The 24,160-nt window shown below is 47.4% G+C and overlaps 1 protein-coding gene across 4 annotated transcripts in view; it reads right to left on the bottom strand.

Moving 5' to 3' along the window:
• The window catches only part of SRCAP (Snf2 related CREBBP activator protein), a 33,407-nt gene extending 10,088 nt beyond the window's left edge, over positions 1 to 23,319 (bottom strand). Inside the window, exons 1-25 of one of the 4 annotated variants that reach the window (XM_082429473.1) lie at positions 23,028 to 23,319; positions 21,287 to 21,360; positions 20,456 to 20,718; positions 18,346 to 18,597; positions 16,838 to 17,023; positions 16,460 to 16,600; positions 15,126 to 15,348; positions 14,733 to 15,010; positions 14,003 to 14,096; positions 13,775 to 13,864; positions 13,092 to 13,280; positions 12,675 to 13,003; positions 12,024 to 12,201; positions 10,989 to 11,125; positions 10,593 to 10,762; positions 10,282 to 10,474; positions 8,592 to 8,728; positions 8,317 to 8,503; positions 6,610 to 6,779; positions 5,924 to 6,189; positions 5,433 to 5,720; positions 4,738 to 4,902; positions 4,278 to 4,463; positions 3,801 to 4,067; positions 1,948 to 3,455 (exon numbers count right to left, since the gene is read on the bottom strand). In XM_082429473.1, coding sequence (XP_082285599.1) covers positions 1,948 to 3,455; positions 3,801 to 4,067; positions 4,278 to 4,463; positions 4,738 to 4,902; positions 5,433 to 5,720; positions 5,924 to 6,189; positions 6,610 to 6,779; positions 8,317 to 8,503; positions 8,592 to 8,728; positions 10,282 to 10,474; positions 10,593 to 10,762; positions 10,989 to 11,125; positions 12,024 to 12,201; positions 12,675 to 13,003; positions 13,092 to 13,280; positions 13,775 to 13,864; positions 14,003 to 14,096; positions 14,733 to 15,010; positions 15,126 to 15,348; positions 16,460 to 16,600; positions 16,838 to 17,023; positions 18,346 to 18,597; positions 20,456 to 20,509 — 5,688 coding nt within the window. In that variant the 5' untranslated portion in view covers positions 20,510 to 20,718; positions 21,287 to 21,360; positions 23,028 to 23,319. Of the gene's footprint in view, positions 1 to 1,947; positions 3,456 to 3,800; positions 4,068 to 4,277; positions 4,464 to 4,737; positions 4,903 to 5,432; positions 5,721 to 5,923; positions 6,190 to 6,609; positions 6,780 to 8,316; positions 8,504 to 8,591; positions 8,729 to 10,281; positions 10,475 to 10,592; positions 10,763 to 10,988; positions 11,126 to 12,023; positions 12,202 to 12,674; positions 13,004 to 13,091; positions 13,281 to 13,774; positions 13,865 to 14,002; positions 14,097 to 14,732; positions 15,011 to 15,125; positions 15,349 to 16,459; positions 16,601 to 16,837; positions 17,024 to 18,345; positions 18,598 to 20,455; positions 20,719 to 21,286; positions 21,361 to 21,804; positions 21,824 to 22,801; positions 22,909 to 23,027 lie in introns of those variants that run through there. The other 3 variants (XM_082429475.1, XM_082429476.1, XM_082429474.1) reach the window with 3 other exon arrangements.
• Positions 23,320 to 24,160: the final 841 nt, after the last annotated feature.

Genomic DNA, 24,160 nt, shown 5'->3' with positions numbered 1-24,160 from the left:
ACTCTACTCTGCGCTCCCAATACAGGGGGCCCAGGTTCGATCCCTGGTCAGGGAACTAGATCCCACATGCATACCTCAACTAAGGGTTCGCATGCCACAACTAAGGAGCCGGCGAGCTGCAACTGCAGTGCCCTGGAGCCACAACTAAGGAGCCCCCCTGCTGCAACTAAGACCCGGCGCAACCAAATAAATAAACATTTAAAAACCACAAGATACCACTTCAAACCCACTAGGATGGCTATAATCAAAAAAGACAAATAATAACAAGTTTTTGGCAAAGATGTAGAGAACCTGGAACCCTCACAAGGGCTGGTGGGAATGTAAAATGGTACAGCCACTTTGGAAAACAGTTTGTCAGTTCCTCAAACAGTCAAACATAGTTACCATAACCCAGTTAATTCCACTCCTAAATTTACATCCAATATAACCGAAAACATATGAAAAGATACAAAATCTTATACATGAATGTTCACAGCAGCATTATTCATAACAGCCAAAAAGAAGAAACAAACCAAATGTCCCCCAATCAACTGATGAATAGATATATAAAAGGTGGTATATTCATACAATGGCATATTATTCAACAATTTTTAAAAAATGAAGTACTGATATATATACATATATATATGTCAGTTATAGCATAACATGGATGAACCTCAAAAATATTAAAAGAAGCCAGTCACAAAAAACCGTCTATTATATGACTCCATAAATAAATCTACAGATACAAGTTACTTAGAGCTAGGAGGGATGGAAAGGTCAGCGATGATGGCTAAGGGTGTGGGGTTTCTTTTTAGGGCCATGAAAATGTTCTAAAGTTGATTGTTGTCATGGTTGCATAATTCTGTGAATATACTAAAAGCCAATGAATTGTATGGTTTAAATAGGTGAACTGTATGGTATGTGATTTATATCTCAAAACTGTTTAAAGAAAAAGGATCAAGAAGCTGCTACCTACTTGCAGAGCAATGAAAATTTTAACACAGACCATGGGGTTGCACCCTTGGGCTAGGATCTAGGCTCTCTTCTCTCTACTTCCAAAAAGCCAGACCAACCTGGCAGCATTAGAGAAAGACCAAAGGTGGAGGCAAGTGGCAAAGATGGAGGGTGGGGGACTGGGGCCGAGAATAAGAAGCAGCTCTATTATCAGAGTGAGAAAAAGACAAGAGGGCCTGGAAGGACTCACTAGATCTTTCTCATTATTAGGTCCTGGGTTATACTCTGAGTTGCAACTTTTATTTAACCAAATATATATACAACTATATATATGATAGAAAAAAGTGGCTACCAGAAAGCTCATGAAGGGACAGAGAAGAGTTTTTATTGCCCACTTAATCACCATGGAGGTAAAAAACTACAGCAAATGACCGTCAAAGTCAAACGCTCATGATCTTCAGGGAACTGTATTCCATGGTGTCCTTTCTCCCCTAGAAGTTCAAATACTTAATGGTGACAGTTTTAGCAACTGAGAAAAATCCTCCTGTCTCTGAGGACTGCCTCTTGTGGGGAAGAAGAGAAAGCAATGGAGTCAGCACATCTGTGTTCTCACAAGTTGTATGAATTTTAAAACATCATTTAGTAGGCTAGTTTCATCTGTAAAATGGGGCAATGAGATGCCAACACTAACTCAAAAGAGTAAGCAAGAACCAAAGAGACCAAATGTAACAAGTCTTGAACACATCAGTGACTAATAGTTTTAAAAGCACATTATGTCCTCAATTACTCCTCTGTGAAAAGTAGGACATGGATTATTCTTCCCATTTTACAGGTAAGAGTAAAGGCCCAGGGAAGGGCTTTGTCCAGTGGCATTCAAGTATTAGGTCCACAAAACTAGGCTTTGTAATTTACCAAGATAAAGGTGACATTATTTTGTTCCATCCACTCTGTAGCAACACTCCAAAGAAATTCAATTTCCTGTTCCCTCTCCTTTGAGGCAGTAAAACTTACCAGATAGAAAGGGGAACGAGGTGGTGGTGGGGGCTGGCGTCGAGGTCGGGGACCACTGAACGAGGTAGCAGTGGAGGGAGGGCTGGGGGGACCAGAGCGTAATGTCAGTGTCTCAGGCTCATCCTTGGAAACAGGCAGCCGGGATACCATAGTGACAGGCAAGGGAGCGGCACCAGTTGCCGAAACCACGAGGGAAGATGCCTGGGAAGCTGGGGCCTGTGTTGAGGCTGGGGCCAGTGCCAGAGTCTGAGCTGCCGCTGGGCCCAAGGTGGGCACCGGCACTGGGGCAGGGCTCAAGGTCAGTGTTTGCACTGAAGCTGGGGCCAGGAGTGAAGCAGATGACGACACCGTAGCCAAAGTCAGTGTGTGAGCTGGGGCCGGGCCCATCGGAGAAACTGGAGCCAGAGGGGGTGCTGGAGCCAAAGACAACGTCTGAGATGGACACAGTGGTGGTCCTGGTGCCAAAGACAGTGTCTGGGCTGGAGCTGGTACTAGGGATGCTGCTGGAGTCAATGACAATGTCTGAGCTGGAAAAGAACCTTGGGGGTTCCCAGTTCCCAAAGACAGTGTCTGAGATGGAGACGAGCCGCCAAGAGTGGATGCTAAAGCTGGGGGTAAAGCCAGTGTCTGCGTAGAAGCCGGACTCGGGAGAGGTGACGGAACTGGGGCTGGTACCATAGTTTGAGCTGATGATGGAGCCAACACAGGAGCTGGGGCTGGCACCAGTGAGGAAGCTGAGGCTAAAGGAGTTCCTGGAGTAGATGATGAAGCCAGAAGTGGAACCGAAGTCTGCGATGGAGCCAGGACAGGAGTAGGACCTAGTGATGGAGCCAGGACTGGAAGAGGAGCCAGAGAAGGAGCTGGAGAAGGAGCCAGGATTGCTGTCTGTGGAGCCACCATGGGAGCCAGAGAGGTGGCTAGAGCCTGAGATGCAGTAGGTGCTGGAGCCAAAAGGGAAGCCTGAGCTGGAGCTGGATTTGATGCTGCCGGAAAAGGACTGGCCAGAGCAGAAGCTGGCACCAGGACAGGTGAACATGCTGGGGCCACGGCTGAGTTCAACCCTGGAACATGTGAAGAGGCTGGAGCCAACAACAGAGGATGACCAGGTGCCTGAGATGGGGACAGGGATGGAGTTGTGGCCAAACCTAGAGTCAAGGCTGACGCTGATGGAGAAGCCCCAACTGGTGCCAAAGAGGGAGGTCCAGGAGCCGCTGAGACAACAGGTGCCAGTGTTGGAGTCACATTAGTCAACAGAGCTGGGCCCGAAGCCGAAACAGGCAAGGGGGCTGAGATGGGGATGGTGAGTGGAGCTGAGGCTGGGGAAGGAAGCGTTGTGCAGACAGAGATGGGGAGTGAAGATGATACCGGAACTGGGACTGTAGAAGACACAGGACTAGCAAGGGGAGAGGAGTTGGGAACTGGCATTGGAGAAGAGGCTGGCCCAGGGAGTGAGGATGGCACGGGGAGAGGAGAAGAGATGGTCAAGGGAGCAGCTCCGGGTGCTGAAGCTGTGGAGACAGAGAATAAGTTAGCCCCAAAATTCTTTTTTTGCTCCTTCTATTACCCTGTCCCACCCCTTCCCTTACCCCCAAGCTTCACCTGTTTCCCAGAAGACCTTCACTCCCACACCATGAGATCAAAGATTCAAGGAATCTAACAATTTAACATTTCCTTTCCCTCCAAAGTTCCAACTCATGTATCTTGGAATTAGGCAAGGGCTCAGCAGACCATTTTGGGGGCTAATGCAAATCAGTATACTGATAACGAAAGGATCTACTGTGACGCAGAAACCCTCTGGGCCACCCTATCTCCATTCCTGGCAAAAATTTTTGGCCTCAGCCACCTGAACTCACCACTGACTTCAGGCGTAGGACTGTGGACCAGCTTGAGAAGTGGCCTCACCAGAGCGGACGTGGGTATGGGGGCTCGGGCAGTACCCAGAGCAGGTGTGGGTAGCCGGCCAGGGGTTAATGTGGGGCGTGGAGTCAACACAGCTGGAAGCCCAGAGCTCGGAGGCCGGGGTGCTGGGGCCAACGGAGGAACAGGAGTCAGTCCATCCCGAGGGGCCTGTCTCACTACAATCTTCACCACGCCTGTATTATTCACCATGGTTGGTGGCACTGCAAGAGGAAGCTAGATTGAGGGGAAGGTAGAAAAGAAACAAGAGACCCAAAGGATGGAAGAAGTCCAAGGGCAGGAGAGGGTAGCAGACAGAGATACTGGCAAAGGAAAACAACACTGAGGGAAGGCTAGACAGACAGTAGCCCAGGGCATGCCTGGAAGGAACAAGGCCAGCAGGGCTAAGTAAGTAGGAAGGCCAGAAGCCTCACCCTGGTTAGCAGCAAGCGGAAGGCTGAGGCCAGTGGGGGCAGGGGTGGTGCTGGGGGTCGAAGAAGGCAGCACAGAGACAGGGGTAGGGCCAGGGGTCGGGGCCACGGCCTGGATGAGGGCCACATGGGCAGGCTGGCTGATGAGGTGGTGCTGCCCCCCTGCTGACACCAGGTGCACCACATTCCCTGGGTTAAGGGAAGAGAGAAAGAAAGAAAGAAGCAGCTATCAGCCGGAGGAGGGCAGAGGCAAGAGAAGAGAGAAAGAACGAAGAGGGAATAACGTCTCCAGAATAAACTCATACCTATCTTGATCAAAAGACACCCTCCAACCATTCCCCTTGGCCCCACCCATCAAAAGGTAGGGAAAGAAACATAAAGGCTGACATCTGAAAAGAGCCACAAAAACAAAGGGACAAAGAAGAGGAGGAAAAAGGCAGGACAGGGGGTGGGTTTTACCTACTTTGCAGCGGGCGGGGCTGCCCCACAGCAAGCTGGCGCACCTGCGCACCAGTCAAAGTCAGCTTGTTGCCCTGGATTTGGAAGGTGAGAGGTTTGCTTCCCCCTGTACTAGCCACTGGCCGTTGTGCCAGTGAGGCTAACTGCCCGATGCTGACCACTTCACCTGCTATGAATAAAGAAGAGGCTTAATGTACATGGGGCTCACTCTGCTCAACCTCACTTCACAGACCTTCATGAGGCACAAGTCTCCAGTTTCTCCAACCCTCCCCCTCAACTTACCATGTTCCAATAAACTTAGCCTCCACCTACAGCCTTTGAGCTTTTGACATGCTACTCCTTCCAATCCCACCTGTTTGCTTTGCAATCTCCTTTACATCCTCTAACAGCTTTCCACCATACTGAGCTAATCACCACCTGCCTCCACTCTGCTGCCCTCTTTTACCCCAAATAATTTTTTACTGGTAGGCTTACCACTATTTATTCATCTATGGGTCATCTCCCCAACTAGAGACTGTGAACTACTTGAGGGCTCTTACTTGATTATGAATTACCAGTGCCTGGCAAAATACCTAATATATGTTAGCTACCTAGAATTTGATACACTCATGGTCCCGAGCTTTTCTTCTCCAGCTCCATGGCATATAGGCTTTCCTCCCATCTCAAGTCCTTCACCCTCACAGAGCCCTGGGAACTTACAGGGCAGGCGAGCTTGCATATCGGGAGACAGGATGAGGCGCTGTGGAGCAGGAGTAGGAGCTGGCACTGCCGTGGTGGGAGCCGTGGCTGTGGTGGTAGAGGTGGTGGTGACAGCAGCAGAAGGGAAGGTATAGCCTGGTGGCACTGTAAGGGGCTTCAACAGGCTGGAGGAGCCTGGGGGTGGGGCAGGGCTCAGGCGAACAGGAGCAGGTGGGGCCGGCTTCAAGGATAGGGTTGGCGTAGGAGGTCGTGAGGTCCCACTCAAGACCCCCAGAGGGGATGGCATCACTGTAAACACAAAGCAAACACCTGTCAGATATACCTTGACTAAAGCCTCAGCCTGGTCCTAGAAACCTCCATACATAATCCCTTGTAGCCCATCAAACACCACACCCCTGTCTCCAACCCAGCTCCTCAAACCATTACTTCTCCTCCAATCCGAACAATCTGCCTGAAGTACCCCCCAGCATCCTGGCTCCCTTGCAACTCACCCTGGGGGAGAGGCCCACCGTTTGGCTGCAGTGGGGGCAAAAGAACAGGGCCAGGAGGCCGGGATGCCGGAATGAGTGGGGGTCCGGAAGGCGAGGCCGACACCATCAGTGGTGCTGGCAGCACTGGGGGGGTTGGGCCAGGGGTGGGCTGGGCTGAGAGCTCAGGGCCTGGAGGGGGTCGGACTGGGACAGGGCCCAGGGGAGTCCGTGGACTGTTCACCACCACCACTGTCCGGCCTTCTTGCTTGGGCATTGGCTGCAGCATCCTATGAGGAAAAAACAAGGGGATGGGTAGGGAAGGAGGGAGAGTGAAGAGTAGGAAAAGAAATTAATAAGGAAGATGAGGCAGAAAAACAGATTATAAAAGCAAAGGAGGGAAAGGTAAGACCCAATGGAGAAAGAGGGAAAGAAATCCGATAACCAAAAAGCACAAAGCAAAAAAAAAAAAAAAAAAGCACGAAGCAGAGAGAGGAGGGAAAAAAAAAAAAATCAATGACAAACACAAGGGCCTCTCCCAAAACCATCTTCTGGTTATTCTATCCCCCGATCCCTCCAAGTATTTTTCATCCATCCATATGAACATTCCAGCCTAGCCTCCAACTCTTTCCTTTCCACCCCAATTCCCCCCAGCCAGCTGCAGCCACTTTTTTCTAGGAACCCACTTCCTTATTCCTCAGCCCTGGTACCTGTTGACCTTCATCTTGACTGGCTTGGGCCGGGGTGGGGGGTCAGGAGCAGTAGCCACCTCCAGCAGAACCCGGCGGGAAAGGCGGTGCTGGGGTAGAAATGTGTCAGCCTCATATCTAGAGACACGACCCTCCAGGCCAATGAGATCAAATCGACCCATGTCTATCCGCTGACATAAGAAGGAACACAAGAGCACAGTGTCAAAGGAGCCAATTTGGCAATGATTTCTTGGATATCACACCAAAAGCACAGACAACAAAAGAAAAAAACTGATAAATTAGACTGCATCAAAAGACACTATTAATAAAGTGAAAAGGCAACCCATAGACTAGGACCAAAATTATTTGCAAATCAGGTATCTGGTAAGAGGCTAACATCCAGAACACACAAAATCCTACAACTCAACAAAAAAACCAAACAATCCAATTTAAAAACTGGCAGGAATTTCCTGGTGGTCCAGTGGTTAGGACTCTGCACTTTCACTGCTGAGGGCCCAGGTTCCAGCCCTGCTCGGGGAACTAAGATCCCACGGGTCCCATGGCGTGGCCAAAAAAAAAAAAAAATTAAAAATTGGCAAAGGTCTTGAACAGACATTTCGCCAGAGAAAATATACAATAAGCACGTGAAAAGACGTTCAGCATCACTAATCATTAGGGAAATCAAAATCAAAATCACAATGAGATACCACCTCACCTACTGAGACAGCCGTTATCAAAAAAACAGAAAACAGTGTTGGCAATGATGTGGAAAACTCAGAACCTTTTTGCAAAATGCTGGTAGGAATGTAAAATAGTACAGCTGCTATGGAAAACAGTATAGCGGTTCCTCAAAAAATTAAAAATAGAATAATCATATGATCCAGCAATTCCATTTCTGGGTATATATACCCAGAAGAATTGAAAGTAGGGACTTAAACACATATTTGTACACCTATGCTCACAGCAGCATTATTCACAGTAGCCAAAAGGTGTAAACAACTGCAGTGTCCACTGATGAACAGATAAACAAAACGTGGTATTTGTCTCTATGTATGTAAATGTATACATGTGTATACTCACATACATAGACACATACATGTATACACATACACAAAAACATGTACAACAGAATATTACCCAACCCAAGGAAATCCTGACACATGCTTGAAGACATTCTACTAAGTAAAATATGCCAGTCACAAAAGGACAAATACTGTATGATCACACATACATGAAGTACCTAAAATAGTAAGTTTATAGAGACAGAAAGTAGAATGGTGGCTGCCAGGTGCTGGGAATAGAGGGAGAATGGGGAGTTATTATTTAATGGGTATGGAGTTTCAGTTTAGAAAGATGAAAAAATTTCTGAGATGGATGATAGTGATGGCTGTACAACTATGTGAATGTACTTAGTGCCACTGTACCATATGCTTAGAAATGATTAAAATATTTAAGCATTATTAATATGCCAGGCAATTCTAAAAATATTAACACAATTCTCACAAACATACTGCAGAATAGGCCTTATAATCCCCGTTTTGAAGGGCAAGCAAATTTAGGGTTAAAGGTTAATAATTAGCTTGCCCAAAGTGACACAGTTAGAAAACGATGAAACTGGAATAGTGCTGAGGTGACAGGGGAAGTAAGGATGCAAAAGGTCAGACTCCAGCATAAAGAAAAGAGGTGCAGGGTTGGGTAGGGCCAATAACCTTGGAGGCAACTGCTTACCTGGAGAGGGTGGACATCAGTGGCCCTTAGCACCAGAGAGGCGGTGCTGAAACAGATGCCTGGAGTGATGAAGGGGGAGGTAACGGGTCGAGGGTCAAACAGGTTTGGATGATTGCAGACTTTTCGCAGCTGCATCAAAATGTTGATGACGCTCATGAAATGGCCCGTGGCTAGTGTCTCCTTAGTTCTGGGAGAAAGGAGAAATAAATGGGACATCTTGATAGTCACCTCAGCTCCATTGTAGGGTCCCAGGCCCACCCTCAGTCCTCCCTTACGTGGTCTGTGCCATGAAGTCATCATAGAGACAGCGCTGGCGCTTGGAGAGCCGGCAGCGGATAACATGCTCATATTTTTTAGGCATCTGCTTCTCAACATCCACCTTAACTCGGCGCAGCAAAAAAGGCCGCAAAACCTAAAAGCAAATAAGCAGAAGGCTGACAGGAGAACAGCGGGCACTATGCCCCAGCCTAGACCCTCTACCTGGGTCTTGGCCTGATGACCAGCAGAGCGCTGGCTTAGCCCATCAGTAAACTCTCATGGAGCCATGCAGCATGCCGGGAACCAAACACACAAAGGTGAATCAGATGCAAGCCCTCCTCTCAAGGAATTTACTATAATGAAAAAGACGAACATAAAGATAATACCACAACACAAGAAGTGATAAAGCACTGAGGACAGAGCAACTAACTAAGCAGAAGGGATGAGTCAAACTACAGTTCCAAGGAGTAACTGTAAATTTACAAGATTGTGAAAGTAAATCCAGCCAAGAAGCTGAGAACAAATCTGTGGCACTGACAGCAGCACAGAAAACCAAAGGCAAATCTGAGATCTCAGGAGATAAAATCTGATATGACATAGTCATCAAGTTGACATGGAAGAAGTGAAAAAAGAGAAAATAAAGAAAGAGATATAGTTTCACTAAATCTAGTGTGGTAATCATTTCATGATGTATATAAGTCAAATCATTATGTTGTACACCTTAAACTTATACAGTGCTATATGTCAATTATATCTCAATAAAATGGGAACAAATAATATTAAAAATATTTTAAAATTTTAAAAAGGAGGAAGTATAGTTAAGACTTCTTGGTTTCTACTGATAGTTTGATTTACCAAAATGATGGTGTGATTGACCAAACTGGAGTAGAAATAATAGGCTATAAGGCTTGAGATGTTTGGCTTATAACAGAGTGAGTTCACGAGGAACTTTCTGGAAGGGTAGGCGACAGCTGCCAAGGCAGGGCTGAGTCCCAGGGGCTAAGGAGAGAGGGAAGTGCCCCCTGCATTCCAAAAATGTCAGGCTGAAGGCACCAAGGTGAGGGAAATTTTTATTGTTTTCTGTATAAAAATGTCCATCAGATGGGGGTCAAAGAGGTTGGGGGCAGATAACAAAAATAAATAAATAAAATTTTAAAAAAAGAGGAACTTTCAATTAAAGACGTTATCAGAAATTTAACTACAGGTTGAGTGGTCTAGAGAGTCAAGGAATTATATAAATCAGTATGCCGATGAGATAAGTAAATTGGGTGACAAAAAAAAAGTAAAGATCAGAATGCTGAGAAATGTTATTTAAAAGCTGGACACTGGACAAAGGAAGAGGAACCAGAGAAGACCAAAAATAAAAAAATTTTAAAAATAAAAAATGAAAAGAAAAAGAGAACACAACAAAAATATGTAGTTGTGTAAAGTCAGTCAGGTAAAGAAAAACCCAAGCCAGGAACTGATCACCATTATCATTCTACTCAAGGAATAAAAACAGAAATGCTACCATTAAAGAAAACAAGCAGAATGATGACTAAGATGAGGTCACTCAATCTGGCAATGAGTCAGTCACTGGAACACTGCAGCTTGACAACTGGGTAAATTCAGCCTAGCACTGACTTCCCTGTTCCTAAGGGTTTTCTGGGTATTGCCCTTAGTTCCTTGCCATTCCCAATGCCCTTGACAAACTGGTACAGGCCCTACCTTGTGAAGGCGTTTGACTAGACCTTCATTGTACTCTTGGCTGCCCTCAATCATGCCAGTTAGGGGATTAGAGAACCATTCTTTGAACTCGCGATGAGACTGGAAGACATGGGGCATCAAAAAGTGCATCAAGGACCACAGTTCCATGAGGCTGTTCTGCAAGGGTGTTCCTGTCAGGAGCAGGCGTCTCTGGCTGCAAAGAGACAGAGGGAATTACAGGGAGGATGGTCAACCAAGTCCCAACTGTCCAAGCATCCCACCCGTCAGGCCAAGTCAACCCTCCCACGAATCTCAGACATCTCCATCTCCACCTGTTGAAGTTGAGCAATGACTGCCAGCGCTGAGACTTGAAGTTCTTGATGTTCTGAGCCTCATCCAGAATGAGATAGCGCCAGTTCTTACGGCGGAAGGCCTGGTGGTCCTGCAGCACCAGCTTGTAAGATGTGATACACACATGGAAGGCATTGGGCTTGGTCCAGCCCTGCAGTATCAGGAGAAAGTAGCAGAAAGTGGGGTGAAAAGAAAGAGCAAAAAGAAGACATCCTAAGATCTTCAAGGGACAGAAATCAGGTTGGGAGAAAGGAGAAAAGTCCCAGGAGCAGAATGGGGTACCAGAAAGGGAAGGGAAAGGAACCCACTTGAGGAAAGGGCCTAAAAATATAGGAAACATCAATAGGGGAGGGGAGCAATCACATGGGGAAGCAAACCTGCCGCTTGAGCTTCCTCTCTTTCTGGGCTCCATAGTAAGTAAGGATTTTAAAGCTGGGGCACCAACGTTTCAGCTCCATCTCCCAGTTCAACATCACGCTGGTGGGGACAATGATCAAATGGGGACCCCAGTTACCTGTTTAGCAAAAGAATGAGAGATGTACAACACGGTGACTGCAGTTAATAATACTGTATCGCACATGTGAAATTGCTAAGAGAGTAAATCTTAAAAAGTTCTCACCACAGGTAAAAACAAAACGTTTTGTAACTATGTATGATGATGGATGTTAACTAGTCTTACTATGATGATCATTCTGCAGTGTATACACATACCAAATCATTATGTTGTACATATGAAATATAGTGTTAAATGTCAATTATACCTCAGTTTTAAAAAATAAAGTAAGATTCGGAGAGATCTGGGGCAGAGGAATTTTAAAAAAGATGAGAGATAGTAAGGAAATACAAACTTTGGGGTTCTGGAACTAAGGTATAAAACCCTGATGATTCTGTCCTAATGGCCCTTCCTAAGAATCCTAGCACCATAATACAAATGAACTTATTTACAAAACAGAAACAGACCTACAGACACAGAAAATTATGGTTACCCAAAGGGAAAGGGGAGAAGGGATAAATTAGGAGTATGGGACTGACAGATACACACTACTACATGTAAAATAGATAAACAAAAAGAATTTACTACATAGCACAGGGAATTACATTCAATATCTTACAATAACCTAAAAGGAAAAGAATCTGAAAAAGAACATATACATACATATGTATAACCAAGTCACTTTGCTGTACCCCCCTGAAACTAACCGAAAATTGTAAATCAACTAAGTCAAAATTCTGGGGTGGGGGGGGGTTAATCCTAGTGCCTACAATGACCTCTCTATACAGTTATTGACCAGAGTCAATGAAGCTACTTAGCAGCAAGAGACTGTTTCACCGTGCTACAGCTGAAGTCATTAAATAAGCTTCCCAGGAAATTGGCCAAGGGAGACCCAAGAAGAAGGGCCCGGCCTAGTTACCTTTCTCACAGGCCAAGTGGGCAAGCAGGGAAATGGTCTGGATCGTCTTGCCTAGCCCCATCTCATCAGCAAGAATGCCATTAAGCTTCTTCTCATACATAGTAACCAGCCAGTCCAGCCCAATGTGTTGGTACTCCCGGAGCTGGCCCCGTAGGAGCAGGGGGATGGGTGTCTTCACCTAGTAGTAGGTAGGAAGAGAGGTAACACAATGGAATTGAGGAATCTGTCACTGAGAAACAGGAGAGTCAAGATACGAGAAAGCAGGGGCTTCTCTGGTGGCGCAGTGGTTAAGAATCCGCCTGCCAATGCAGGGGACACGGGTTCGAGCCCTGGTCCGGGAAGATCCCACATGCCGTGGAGCAACGAAGCCCGTGTGCCACTACTGAGCCTGCACTCTAGAGCCCGCCAGCCACAACTACTGAGCCCGAGTGCCACAACTACTGAAGCCCGCGTGCCTAGAGCCCATGCTCCACAACGAGAAGCCACCGCAATGAGAAGCCCGCGCACAAGGAAGAGTAGCCCCCACTCGCCGCAACAAGAGAAAGCCCGCACGCAGCAACGAAGACCCTACGCAGCCAAAAATAAATAACTTAATTAATTTATTTTTTTTTAAAAAGATATGAAAATGCAGAAGCTTGGGCCTGGAAATACCTGGGTAGTGGCTAAGGTGTAACCCTTGGGCTGGAGACTTTCAGCTGCTGCAGCGATGTCAGTAATTTCTTTCTTAGGGCCTAGAGTGGTGGTGGGCCCTGGGGTGGGAGGTCCACTGCCCCCATCTGCCTCACTCTGCTCTTCGTCCCTGGCAAGCAAGTACTCCACCCCAAAGTCATCATCTTCCTCCTCTTCCTCATCTGCTTGGCTCTGTGATTGGGACTCCTCAGATTCCTCAGACTCAGATTCCTCCGATTCCGAACTCCCGCTCGTTTCTTCCTCTTCTGAATGCTCATCTTCCTCATCCTCACTCTGTTCCTCAGCAGAGTCTAAAGCACAGATCAAGGCTTAGTGTTCACCATACCTACTCCTCCAGTCTTGCCCTCCCCAGCTCTTGCCTCATGACCACACATTCACCTGACTGACTGCTACTATCCTCTTGAGTAGCCTCTTCAGCTTCTGTGGCCCCCTCTGCTTCACAGTCAGAGCTGTTAGCCTCAACTTCATCTTCATCTTCCTCTTCACTACTCCCAGAACCTGGGGCAGAGGCATCAGAGGCATAGGCTCCTGCATACTGCTGCAGTAGCTCCTCCACAGACAGCTCACCTGGAAGAGAAGTGAAGGGTAAGCCTTTACGTGCTTCATGGGGAAGAAGAGGGGAGGTCTGAGTGGTGCCAGTTCATTTTACCTCAGCTTCTACAGACACTGCTAGGCCCAGGTCTGAGGGGAGGCAAAAGAGTTTACTTTCAGCACCAGCTATTTTCAGCCAAGCCCCGTAACATGGGCTAGAACTGTGGATGGCCCTGCCTTCCATTGGGAAGTACGGTATCAATCTGAGGAACCTCCCCTTTAAGGTTCAGATCAAACATGGCCACTATCCTCTTCCAATAGTTCTTCCCTCCACTCAGCTCTCCCATCACTTTGTTCAAACTTCCATCATAACCAATCATAATTTTCTACTTATAACCATCTATAAATCTGTCTCTGTCATTAGATCTGGAGTATCTCCAGGGGGGATAAAAGTCTCTTATTCATTTCTTTATCTCTGGCATTCTGCACAGAGACACCAAGTGGATACTCAGTAAAATGTCTGGTGTCACCTTCTCGAGCCAACTCGCTCAGCTCCATGGCATGATCCACCTCCCCTTCCAACTGCTCCTCAGCTGCTATGGTATCCTCTTCATCCTCCGCTAGGAAAGAGAATGAACCAAGATCAATGAGGACAGAGGCTCAGAACACAGTCCAAGTGGAAGAGGTGAGAAAGCCTGAAATATTAGGTCCAGACAATTCAAGGGGTAAGAGGCAAGAGGACTGAGAACAGGCCTGACCTTCATCTTCATTGGCAGCAAACTCTTCATCATCCTCATCTGGATGCCAAGGCTGTTTGTTGCGCTGTGTGACAGAGGAGGGTGGGGGCTTTACCTGTTTGGCAGAGGATGAAAAAGGAGAAGGCCTATGGTTAGAGCAGCAAGAGAAAGACACAACGTTGAATAAGATGTCACAAAATAGTCTCTGTCCCACTGACAGGTGCCACTGACACAGTCCCAGGGCAAGGATACAATCAAGGGTTTTCAATTTCAATACCAGCTACCAAATCCTGGCCCCACTGCCCAGGGGAGGACCTGTGAAAGTGCTAGAAGAGAAACACAGGCCCCCAACACCAACCCCATGCACTCGGACACATGGAAAAACAGAAAGCTTAGGTCCAAAAGAGACTTCAAGGTTACCATCTCAGCTCCGAACCTACAAACCAGCAAGTGAGTATCAGGGCCATTTCACAGAAGCAACAAGGACCAAAGTAAGTTTTTTTTCAAGCTCGCACAGCAATTCTAAGAGTACAGTACACTCTTCCATGCATCAGAAATCTGCCCATCTCAGACTGTAACTTGCCCCAAACCCAGGTTCTTTCCTATCCATCCTCAAATGAGAGCCCAACTGCTCAGACCAGGGAGGACTCCTAAAAATCACAACCAACCTTATAGACCGGAAGAACTCAGTCCTTAAGGCTCTCCCTTTGCTCCCACTCTGAACCCACCTTCTATCCCCTTCTGCCCATACCTTCAACACCTGAGAGGACTCTTCTTCACCACCTTCTTCAGGCCCATCTCGGGTGTCACTATCACGAGATGAGGGGGTTCTTGAGGGGCTGGAAGGCCCTCCTAGCAGCTGAGGGGGGAGGGAACGGAGCAGCTCTTCCAGTGGCAGTTCTCCCTCACGTCGAAGTAGCTCAATCTCACGCCTCTGGGTCTCTGCATCATTGCCTTCCTGTTGTTCTTCAACCTCAATCGTCTCCTCATCATCCTCTTCCTCCTCCTCTTGGGGTTGGAAGTCCCCATCTATAGCAGGAGAACAAGGTCACAAAGTCCACGGGGCCCTGCAAGCCACAGGGTGGGTTTTCAGCTCTGGAAAGGGTACATGAGGAAGAGTAACAGAGCTAAAGAGGACACACACCTTCATCATCCATCCGGGAAACTGGGGGTGGAGGACTAGAGGCAGCTGAGGAAGAGCCAAGGCAAGGGGAGGAACCAGCTTTGCTGGAGGTCAGTGGCTGGTTGAGGCTTTGAGACAGAAGGTCTGAGTACTTTTCAGTTTGCCCCACGATGAAGTCCAGGTGCAGGTCCAGGGCTTTTTTCCGCTTTTCCTCGAGCCGGGACTGTTGTTTGAATTGCACCACCTGACACAAGCATGAAATGGAGGGATCACCAAGATAATCTTTTACTCATGTATTCTTACTCAACATTTAGGGAAGCCTCCTCTATGCTAGGCCCTGGGCTGGCTTTTCAGGAAGGAAGAGCTAAACGACCTTAAGGGTGCTTCTGAGGAAAGCAGAAAGGAAGCACAAGATAGAGAAGAGCCAGCTTAGTCTCAGGCAGTGGGGAAAGACTTACAAATGTATCTGGAGCTGAATCTTAAAGATTAAGTAGGTGTTCCCTAAGTGAAGATGAGGAAAAAGGCATCCCCTGCAGCAGAAAAAGCATGTGTAAATGGCCACGGACATACAAGAGAATGTTTGAAGTGGAAAGAAGAAAAGGAACTGGCAGAATACAAGAATGAAAATATAGACAGAAGCCAGGTAATACTTAAGAAACAATTACAGGGACTTCCCTGGTGGTCCAGTGGTAAGGAATCCCCCTTACAATGCAGGGGACATGGGTTCGATCCCTGGTCGGGGAACTAAGATCCCACATGCCGTAGTTCAACTAAGTCCGCACACCAGCGCGCCTCAATGAGAGAGCCCACGTGCTGCAAGCTACAGAGCCCATGTGCCCTGGAGCCCGGGCGCCACAACTAGAGAGAGAAAACCCACACGTCACAACTAGAGAGAAGCCCACACACCGCAACTAGAGAGAAGCCTGTGCACCACAACGAAGACCCTGACGCAGCCCAAAAAGATTAAAAAAAATAAACAAAATAATATTTAAAAAAAAAGAAACAATTACAACTTAATAAATGAGAACAATTAACGAGAACTTTGATGGTATTTAAGCAGGTAAATGGCACACACATGAAAAAGCATACTGAATGGGCTGCAAAGGACAGATGGCCTAGAGGAGTCAAGAAGTCCTATTAGCAATCCCCAAAGGCAGGGCCCATATTTTTCCACTGTACTTCTCTCTTCCTCGTAGAACTCAATGCTTGAAAGGTCCAGCACGCAACAGAAACGTCATCAGAGTTGCATGAAATAATTATCCACTCTCTCGAGGAGAACTTTAGATCATTCCTGCTACCATGCTACCCACCAGTCAACCTCAAGGCATTTCCCTTTCCCAATCTCTGCTGCCTACCTTCTCCACATTGCTCCAAAACTGCCTAACATCCTTGGCCATGGTGGAGGCGATTCGGCGCAGCTTGGCCTGCTCCTCCCTCCGGGCCCGTTCCTCTTTCTGCCGCTGCTCCTCGTGGTGCCGGATCACCATTCGCACCACCTGTGGGAATGAGGTGAAAACACTCCAAGGCCAGACCCTTGGCCCGTCCCCAAGTCAAGGGTAAAGAGAAAAGTCAAAGTCAAGAAACCTGGGAAGTCAGAGCTTGCCTCTTGAGACTAGAAGCATTTACAAGCACTGTACACCATTATGTTTGGTTCCCTTCCAACCAACCTACCCATCAAGAAAAACCAAACCTGAAAACAAAATGGAAGGTAGTAGGTCCAGTTGAGGACATACCTTACGGGCCACACCCCGTTTCCAACGGCGCTCCTGAGCAAAGTCGGCAGAGAGCCACTGCATCTCCTCACACAGATAGTCCCAGTGGCCCTTGGGGCGGGGAGGCTCAGGCACTTTAGGCAGTCTCTTCAGTGACCAGAAACCCTCCTTCCGCAGCTCAGCAATCCGAGTCTCAATCTCAGCCTCCTAATGAGGAAGAACTAGGTCAATCAAGTTACTTGACATATACTTTACCTCATGACCATGGCTGAATCCCTGAGCTCTGACTACAAACAGGCACTGACTGGACTGAGTGTTATATGCTTGTCTTGAGTCCCCATACCAATCCTACGAGTTGATATTATATGCTCTTCAGGTGAGCAAAAAAAGGATCAGGGAGATTGAGTGATTTACTTGAGATTACACAGATAGGAGGTGATAAGTACTGGGAATTAAAAATAGGTCTGACTCCACACACCAGATTTCATGCTTTTTCCATTTTTTTACACTCCATACCTTATGAATATAGGCAAAACTTAGGAAAACATATCCCAAGGGAAGCTTCCCAGAGAACAAGGAAAGCATGCTTCCTTACTGACTCTAGATACAGTGAAGGGACCTTCACGGCCGCAGAATTCTACTTACACAAGAATATGTTCGTACTTAGAAATATGCTATAAAATCCAATTTACACAATCCTGTTTCTGCTTTTGAAAAATATTATTTTTATAAAAATGTACTTTTTTGTGGAAAATACCGAACAGTTATACACAAAAAGATTAACAGTGGTTAGTATTACAAAAAGATAACACTGTTTCTACATTGATTATATCTCATAAAAAAAAAATGAAAGCACTTGAAATTTTTATTTAAGAGGTGACTTATAAACTCAGGACAACTGCCCTCATTATTTTTGTCCTCTCCTGACAAAAACTAAATCAAAGGAACTAACAGCCACAGATAAGACAAGGAACTAAATGGCCTGATGGTCACCAAGGAAACACCAAGAAAGACATGGATATTAGACCAACGGCTCTCAAGTTTGAGCATGCATCAGAATCATCTGTAGTGCTTTTTAAGACAGTGCTAGACCCCATGCCTAGAGTTTTAAATGGGTAGGTAGAAGAAGGGTATGAAGAATTTGCACTTCTAATAAGTTCCCAAGTAATGCTGACGTTGCTGGCCCAGAGACGACATTTACCTCTGGTAAGTTTAACAGAGACTATAGAAGAAAAACGTGAAGTAGAAACCAGTAAATCTTAGGAGGCTCAGAGCTTACAAAGCACTTTTTTGTCTATTTTCTCCTTTAACTTAAACCTTTTAACAGCCTATTCACTATTACACCATCCCTATTTAAAAAAAAAGAAAATGAGGCTCAGAGTTCAAGCAACTTGCTCAAGATCACGTAAGTCAAAGCAGAGCCTGTATTGTAAATCAAAGATAAGGAAAGAAATGTAAAATACCCATGGGACATAGGAGTTCAGGGAAGAAGCCTCCCAAGAAGCCTCATGGGCCTTCCCAATACGTACATGCTTGGCCTGCTCTGCAATCTCAGCATGGCTCTTCTCCCACTTTGGGCCCTTGTTAGCCAGGTCAGCAGCCTGGGGTAAGCTGAGCCCCTCCAAGGGCACTGTGGCACCATCTGGGGGCCCTGGAGGTCCATCCAAAGAGGAATCTTGAGCTATATGCTGGGGGGAGATGCCACCTGCCCCACTAGAGGCTGGGGAACTGGATGAGGCAGGGGACACAGGATTGCTGCCTGTCATGCCGTCCGACACCATCTAGAAAAGGGAGAAATGATAGATAGGGTGAATGCTCAGCAGCACTCTACCATGGGTTTTAAGTACATTACTTCATTCTACCTCCACAAAAAAAAGCTCTGGAGTAAGGTATCAACCTCATTTTTATAAACACAACATTTGGGATAAAGTTTTAATAAGGTACTCAAGATGGCAAAGCCAAGTTTCCAGTAAACATATGCCAGAGGAATTAGAGCCTGACATTTACACAATTCCCAAATTCAAGACTACTACTATAGCACATGACTTCAACTTTTAATGATCTTTTCAGAACCTCAATGATTTCACTCACATAAACAACTCCCTATTTTTCCCTCCTTTTCACAGCAAGTATGGCAGATTCACCCATGCAAATAAATCTGAGCTACCACCAAATTCAAAAAGCATCAAAAAGTCCAAGACCACCTAAACCTCTTTATGTTCATCACCAGTCTCGGTAGTTTCCTTTACTGGAGAGGTAGGAGGGGAAAGGGAGGATTGATCACTGTTCTCGAACATCCACCTATTACAAGGTACCGCATAAGCAATAATAAGTAGAGAACAAAGTCCTACTTAAATGTGGATAGTGAGGGAACTCATGAAATTCACTCTGGCACACAAGCCTCACAGCGTGCCACTCAAATTCCTTCCTCAACTAAATGAAGAAAGACATTATGTCACATAATTTCCCAGCTGCTCAGGAAAATAATATCAAACCCATAACCATCAAAAGCCTACTGTACAGGAAACCTAGGTCTGTCCAGTTTTTTAAAAGTCATGGTTTTCCCATAATTCAAAAAGAGTCATGTACCAAAATGTTCATTGCAGCTCTATTTACAATAGCCAGGACATGGAAGCAACCTAAGTGTCCATCATCGGATGAATGGATAAAGAAGATGTGGCACATATATACAATGGAATATTACTCAGCCATAAAAAGAAATGAAATGGAGGTATTTGTAATGAGGTGGATGGAGTTAGAGTCTGTCATACAGAGTGAAGTAAGTCAGAAAGAGAAAAACAAATACAGTATGCTAACACATATATATGGAATCTAAGGAAAAAAAAAAAAAAAAGGTCATGAAGAACCTAGTGGCAAGATGGGAATAAAGACACAGACCTACTAAAGAATGGACTTGAGGATATGGGGAGGGGGAGGGGTGAGATGTGACAGGGTGAGAGAGTGTCATGGACATATATACACTACCAAATGTAAAATAGCTAGCTAGTGGGAAGCAGCCGCATAGCATAGAGAGATCAGCTCGGTGCTTTGTGACCGCCTGGCGGGGTGGGATGGGGAGGGTGGAAGGGAGGGAGATGCGGGAGGGAGGAGATATGGGAACCTGTGTATATGTGTAGCTGATTCACTTTGTTATAAAGCAGAAACTAACACACCATTGTGAAACAATTATACTTCAATAAAGATGTTTAAAAAAAAAAAAAAAGTCATGGTTTTCTTCTCCTACCTCCAGCACTCCCTCAGTATGAGAAAAGAATGAATACTACACACCATCCATAAGGCTTACCTCGTTCCAGTTCCAAAAGAAACCAAGCTATTCTCAAAGTACGCAGTCTTAAAAGCATTTTGTCACAAACCCCATTTCCAACCTGGCTTAATTCAACTTTTTTCAGGTAATGAGAAATTTCCATGCTCTTACAGATCAACGTTACACTAATGTCAAGTAGAATATGAGTATCCAACAGGCTTGACAGCCCACCTGAGCATCAAAGATTCTCCAAACTCAGCTACCCAGGTAGCTAGGATCATGGAAACACGGCTAAGACCTGCCACATTCCTTCTGCCTCAAAGCCAACAGCCCACAAAGCAGAAGCAGAGAAGGAACCCTCCCCACTTTCAAACCTGTGTTTGCAAGATTGGGAGCTGAGGGTGAGCAGGGGAGGGGCTGCTCTGCATGGTCCCACTCCCAGGCTCCTCTTTGGATGCCTGAAGAACGACTGGGTCGTTGTCACCACTGCTGCTGGCCGAGGGGCTGGCGTCCGGCTGCAGGGCATGCTGGGAGCTGGCCTCATTCTGGGCCACCGGCCACCGGGACCCACCTTCCAGGGCCCGGGGCCCACTAGGGCGTCCCAGCCTCCACTCAGGTTCACCGGCCTCTGGAGCACCTAAAGTAGGGTAAAAAGAGTAGAAATGGGATTTAGAAAGATTAAAGAATCTTTTTAAAAAACAGGGATAACACTAGCAAATAAAGATAACCGAACACAGTGATTATAGCTTATGTTTCTTGAGCATCTACTATGTGTCAAATACTTTACTGAATACTTACTTGATGTGTTGTATAATCCTCACACCTATCTTATAAACCAGATACTTTTCATGCTATGATAAATGCTTATTTAGTTCCTTCTACATACCAAAAACAGAGCTATGCAGAAAGACCACTGACATAAATGTAGCTTACATTCTAATATTTTCTCTGTTTTATAAGTTAGGAAATCAGAATACAAAGAGACCAAAAGACTTGCATAAGGTCACAGTAAGGAAGTAGGAGGAGGAGGACAAACCTAGACAGTCTGATGCCAAAACCAAGAGAACGTGCTACTCTCCTTGGTGGAGTCAGGGTGATCAGATCTTTCTCTCTCCATAGTCCCAGATCTGTTGTTGCACCACAATCATTATCTCAAACATCTTTCCCATTAGCATCAGCACATGAAATGGTATTTGAGCCCTCACCTGTGTGAGCTGAGACCACACCCCCTGTGAAAGTCTGTACTTCCACGGTGCCGCCGTACTGAGGGGAATCACGCCTGAAACAAACAGGGAAGAAAACAGCAGTGAGGAACTAATCCACATTTACCAACACTCATCAAAGCCTTCTTTACACCATCTTTTGAGGCTTTTAAATATACCCATACCAGTTCAAAGGTGGAAGTGAATTACAGTAGTAAATAAAAATCACATTTCAGAAAAATAAAAACAAACCATGTTTTGTGAAAACAGAATTCCCTAGTAACATGAGATTCTGGCTGGGGAGGAGAAGCAGGCAAGTGAAGTCCCCCAAACCAGTTTAAAAAGCTTAAGGGTAAAAGGCTCCAACTTCTGAATGGAGGACAAATTAACAAAGCCAAAAAAGCTGTCACATCCAGAAGCTCAAAAGGTGCTGGCTGCCTGGCAGCCGGCTCTCCTTTCCAGTGAGGGCTAAACATAGGAGGATCCACCCTTCCTCAGGGCAGGCCCTGCGACTCCTATACCTGCGCCATATGACACTTCCCCAAACACCAGAACTAGAGCAGGAGACCTTAGAGAAGCAGAGGTAAGGAAGCCCGAACAGCAAAGAACCATACCCCGGAAATAGGCAGGGTAAACCCACACAAGGCCCGGAAGTGTTTCCCCAGTGTTTAAGGAAATTCTTTAACCACGGTGCAGCCTTCGATTCACTCCACCTTCCACAACAGAGTCACTGGAATCGAGCTAACCAGAATCCAAGAAGCTTGAACTCTCGACCCCCGGCTTCATTACCGTCTCCCAACCCGTCCCCACAGCCTGACCCAGCGTGACCCCTGACCTCTGCCCCAACTTGCCACTAGCCCTAAGATAGCCCCGCCCCCTCCTAGACTCCCACCCCACCCAACGTGCGCGACTGGGGGAGGGGCCCGCGCGTGCGCGCCTGGAGGCGGAGAGAGCCGGCTGCGCGCACCGCCCGGGGGCTCCCGCCAGAACCCAAACCCACGCACCCAAGAGTCGCAGGACTAGGAAGCCTCTCATCCCTGCCTGTCAGGGAGCCCCCACCACCAGACCGCGAAAGGCTGAGATAAGGGAGGGCTCGTGCCGCCAGGTCCTGGCTCCTGACTGGATATGGTGGGCGCGGGCCCCGACTATTCGTCCCACGCCCCCCTTCCTCTTCCCGCGCGCCCCTTAGGGGGGACTGGGGTTGGTGGGCGGGCAGGAGCGCACCTGGGTCCGTCCTCTCAGGGCTCGCTCGCTCGCTCAGGCACGCGTGCGCAGACGGGCGGGAGGGGAGAGAAGACGCGCCCGGGCCCAGAGCCGGCCGGCCTGGCCCCCCTCAGCCTGTCTCTATGGGCGCGCGCCGACAGCCTCGCGCACCGGCCCCGGGGCCCCGGCCGAAGGTGCGCGCGCAGCACCCCGGGAAGGTGGGAGGGGAGGCGGTGGCGGAAAGATGCGCGCGCAGTCACCCGTCAGGGGAGGGGGAGCTGTGGGGCGTCCGCCATCTTGTCTCCCTCTCCTTACCTGCGTTCTCGGGGGCGTGCGCACCACCCCCCTCCCGCCGAGGAGGGGGGGAGGGCCCCCTCTTGGCCGCCGCCTTCGCGGCCTTTAAATTCCCCTGGGGCCCGCGGTTACTGCCACCGCCTTGCTTCCACTGCTTCCTCTCGCGGCACAGAGATGCGGGCGGTGGGTGGGAAAAATGGGAGACGCTACTCGCAGCGAACCGCCACCGCCGCTTCCGAGGCCTCACCAAAATGGCCGCCGCCGTCTCGGCCGCCACCACCAACACCACCGCCACCACCACAGCTCGCTATCGCTACCGCCGGCGCGGCCCGTCCTCTCGCGAGAGACAGTAACTGGAGGTTCGGGGAGCGGAGAGGTTCGCGTGCTAGCGTAGGGCGCTGCCCGACGCGCAAGGCTGGTTGGGAGATGTAGTCCGCCCGGAGGCTCGGCGCTTGCCCCGCAGCAGAAAGCTTTTACCCTACACGGCGGAACCTGCCGCTGGGGCTGCTTTGCGGCTGCCAACTCGGATCGATGCACCCCACTTTTTTTTTTTAATAGATCACCCAGAAAGCTGAAGCAATTTCTCAGGTACTTTCAGCAAGTTAGCAGTGGAACCTGGGCCTTTGGATTCCCACGACAGTCCACTTATGTAGAGCTGCTTCGTTTTACACAAGGGTGGTATTCCCAGTAACTCCTAAGCACTTATGCCATCTGTTAGCCAACTTTTTAGGTTAAGAACCCCTTTGAGAATATGATACCCTCACCCCGGAACAGAATAATAATAATAACAGATACCTTCTATTGAGGCCACTTTGTACACTGATTATCTCTTTTAATCCTAGCAGTGCTCCATTTTACAAATGATTTGAGGCTCATAGATTAACCAGTGACAGAGTCCAGAACGAAGGTTCATAACCAAGCAGTCTAAGTCACAGGATACAAACACAAAATTTACCACCTAAAGCCCACCCTAGGAGCCAGGTACAGAATCCCAGATAAAGCTCTCATTCAGCTCCTCTTCATCCACTCACTTGAGCTCTTCCCCATTCTACTCAAAGAGTTGATTCTCTCTCTGCGTTGTTGATTTGAAGTCCAGTTTTTGTTACAGCAAAGACCAGGGGTTGAAAGCTCAAAAACCTAGGAGGACCAGGAAGGTAGTGTAAATAAAGCAAAGAGGGGCAAAATACATCAGATTCAGCCACAGGCTGTCAGTTTGCTACCTCTGTCCTATGCTGGAGCCTCAGGGCACATAGAAGCATCCAGGATGAATTGTTTGATTGAAAAAGTGGGTAAGTGCCCATCCATTTAGGCCCAGTTCAAAATCTTTTTTTCCAGGCCAAGCTTACATATTTCCGAGACTCCATAGAACCACACTGAGCT

This window comes from Balaenoptera physalus (assembly GCF_965194825.1).
Source record: "Balaenoptera physalus genome assembly, chromosome: 16".
Classification (NCBI taxonomy): Eukaryota; Metazoa; Chordata; class Mammalia; order Artiodactyla; family Balaenopteridae; genus Balaenoptera; species Balaenoptera physalus.
The sequence above is the reverse complement of the archived record's forward strand: the minus strand, read 5'-3'. Positions and strand labels throughout refer to the sequence as shown.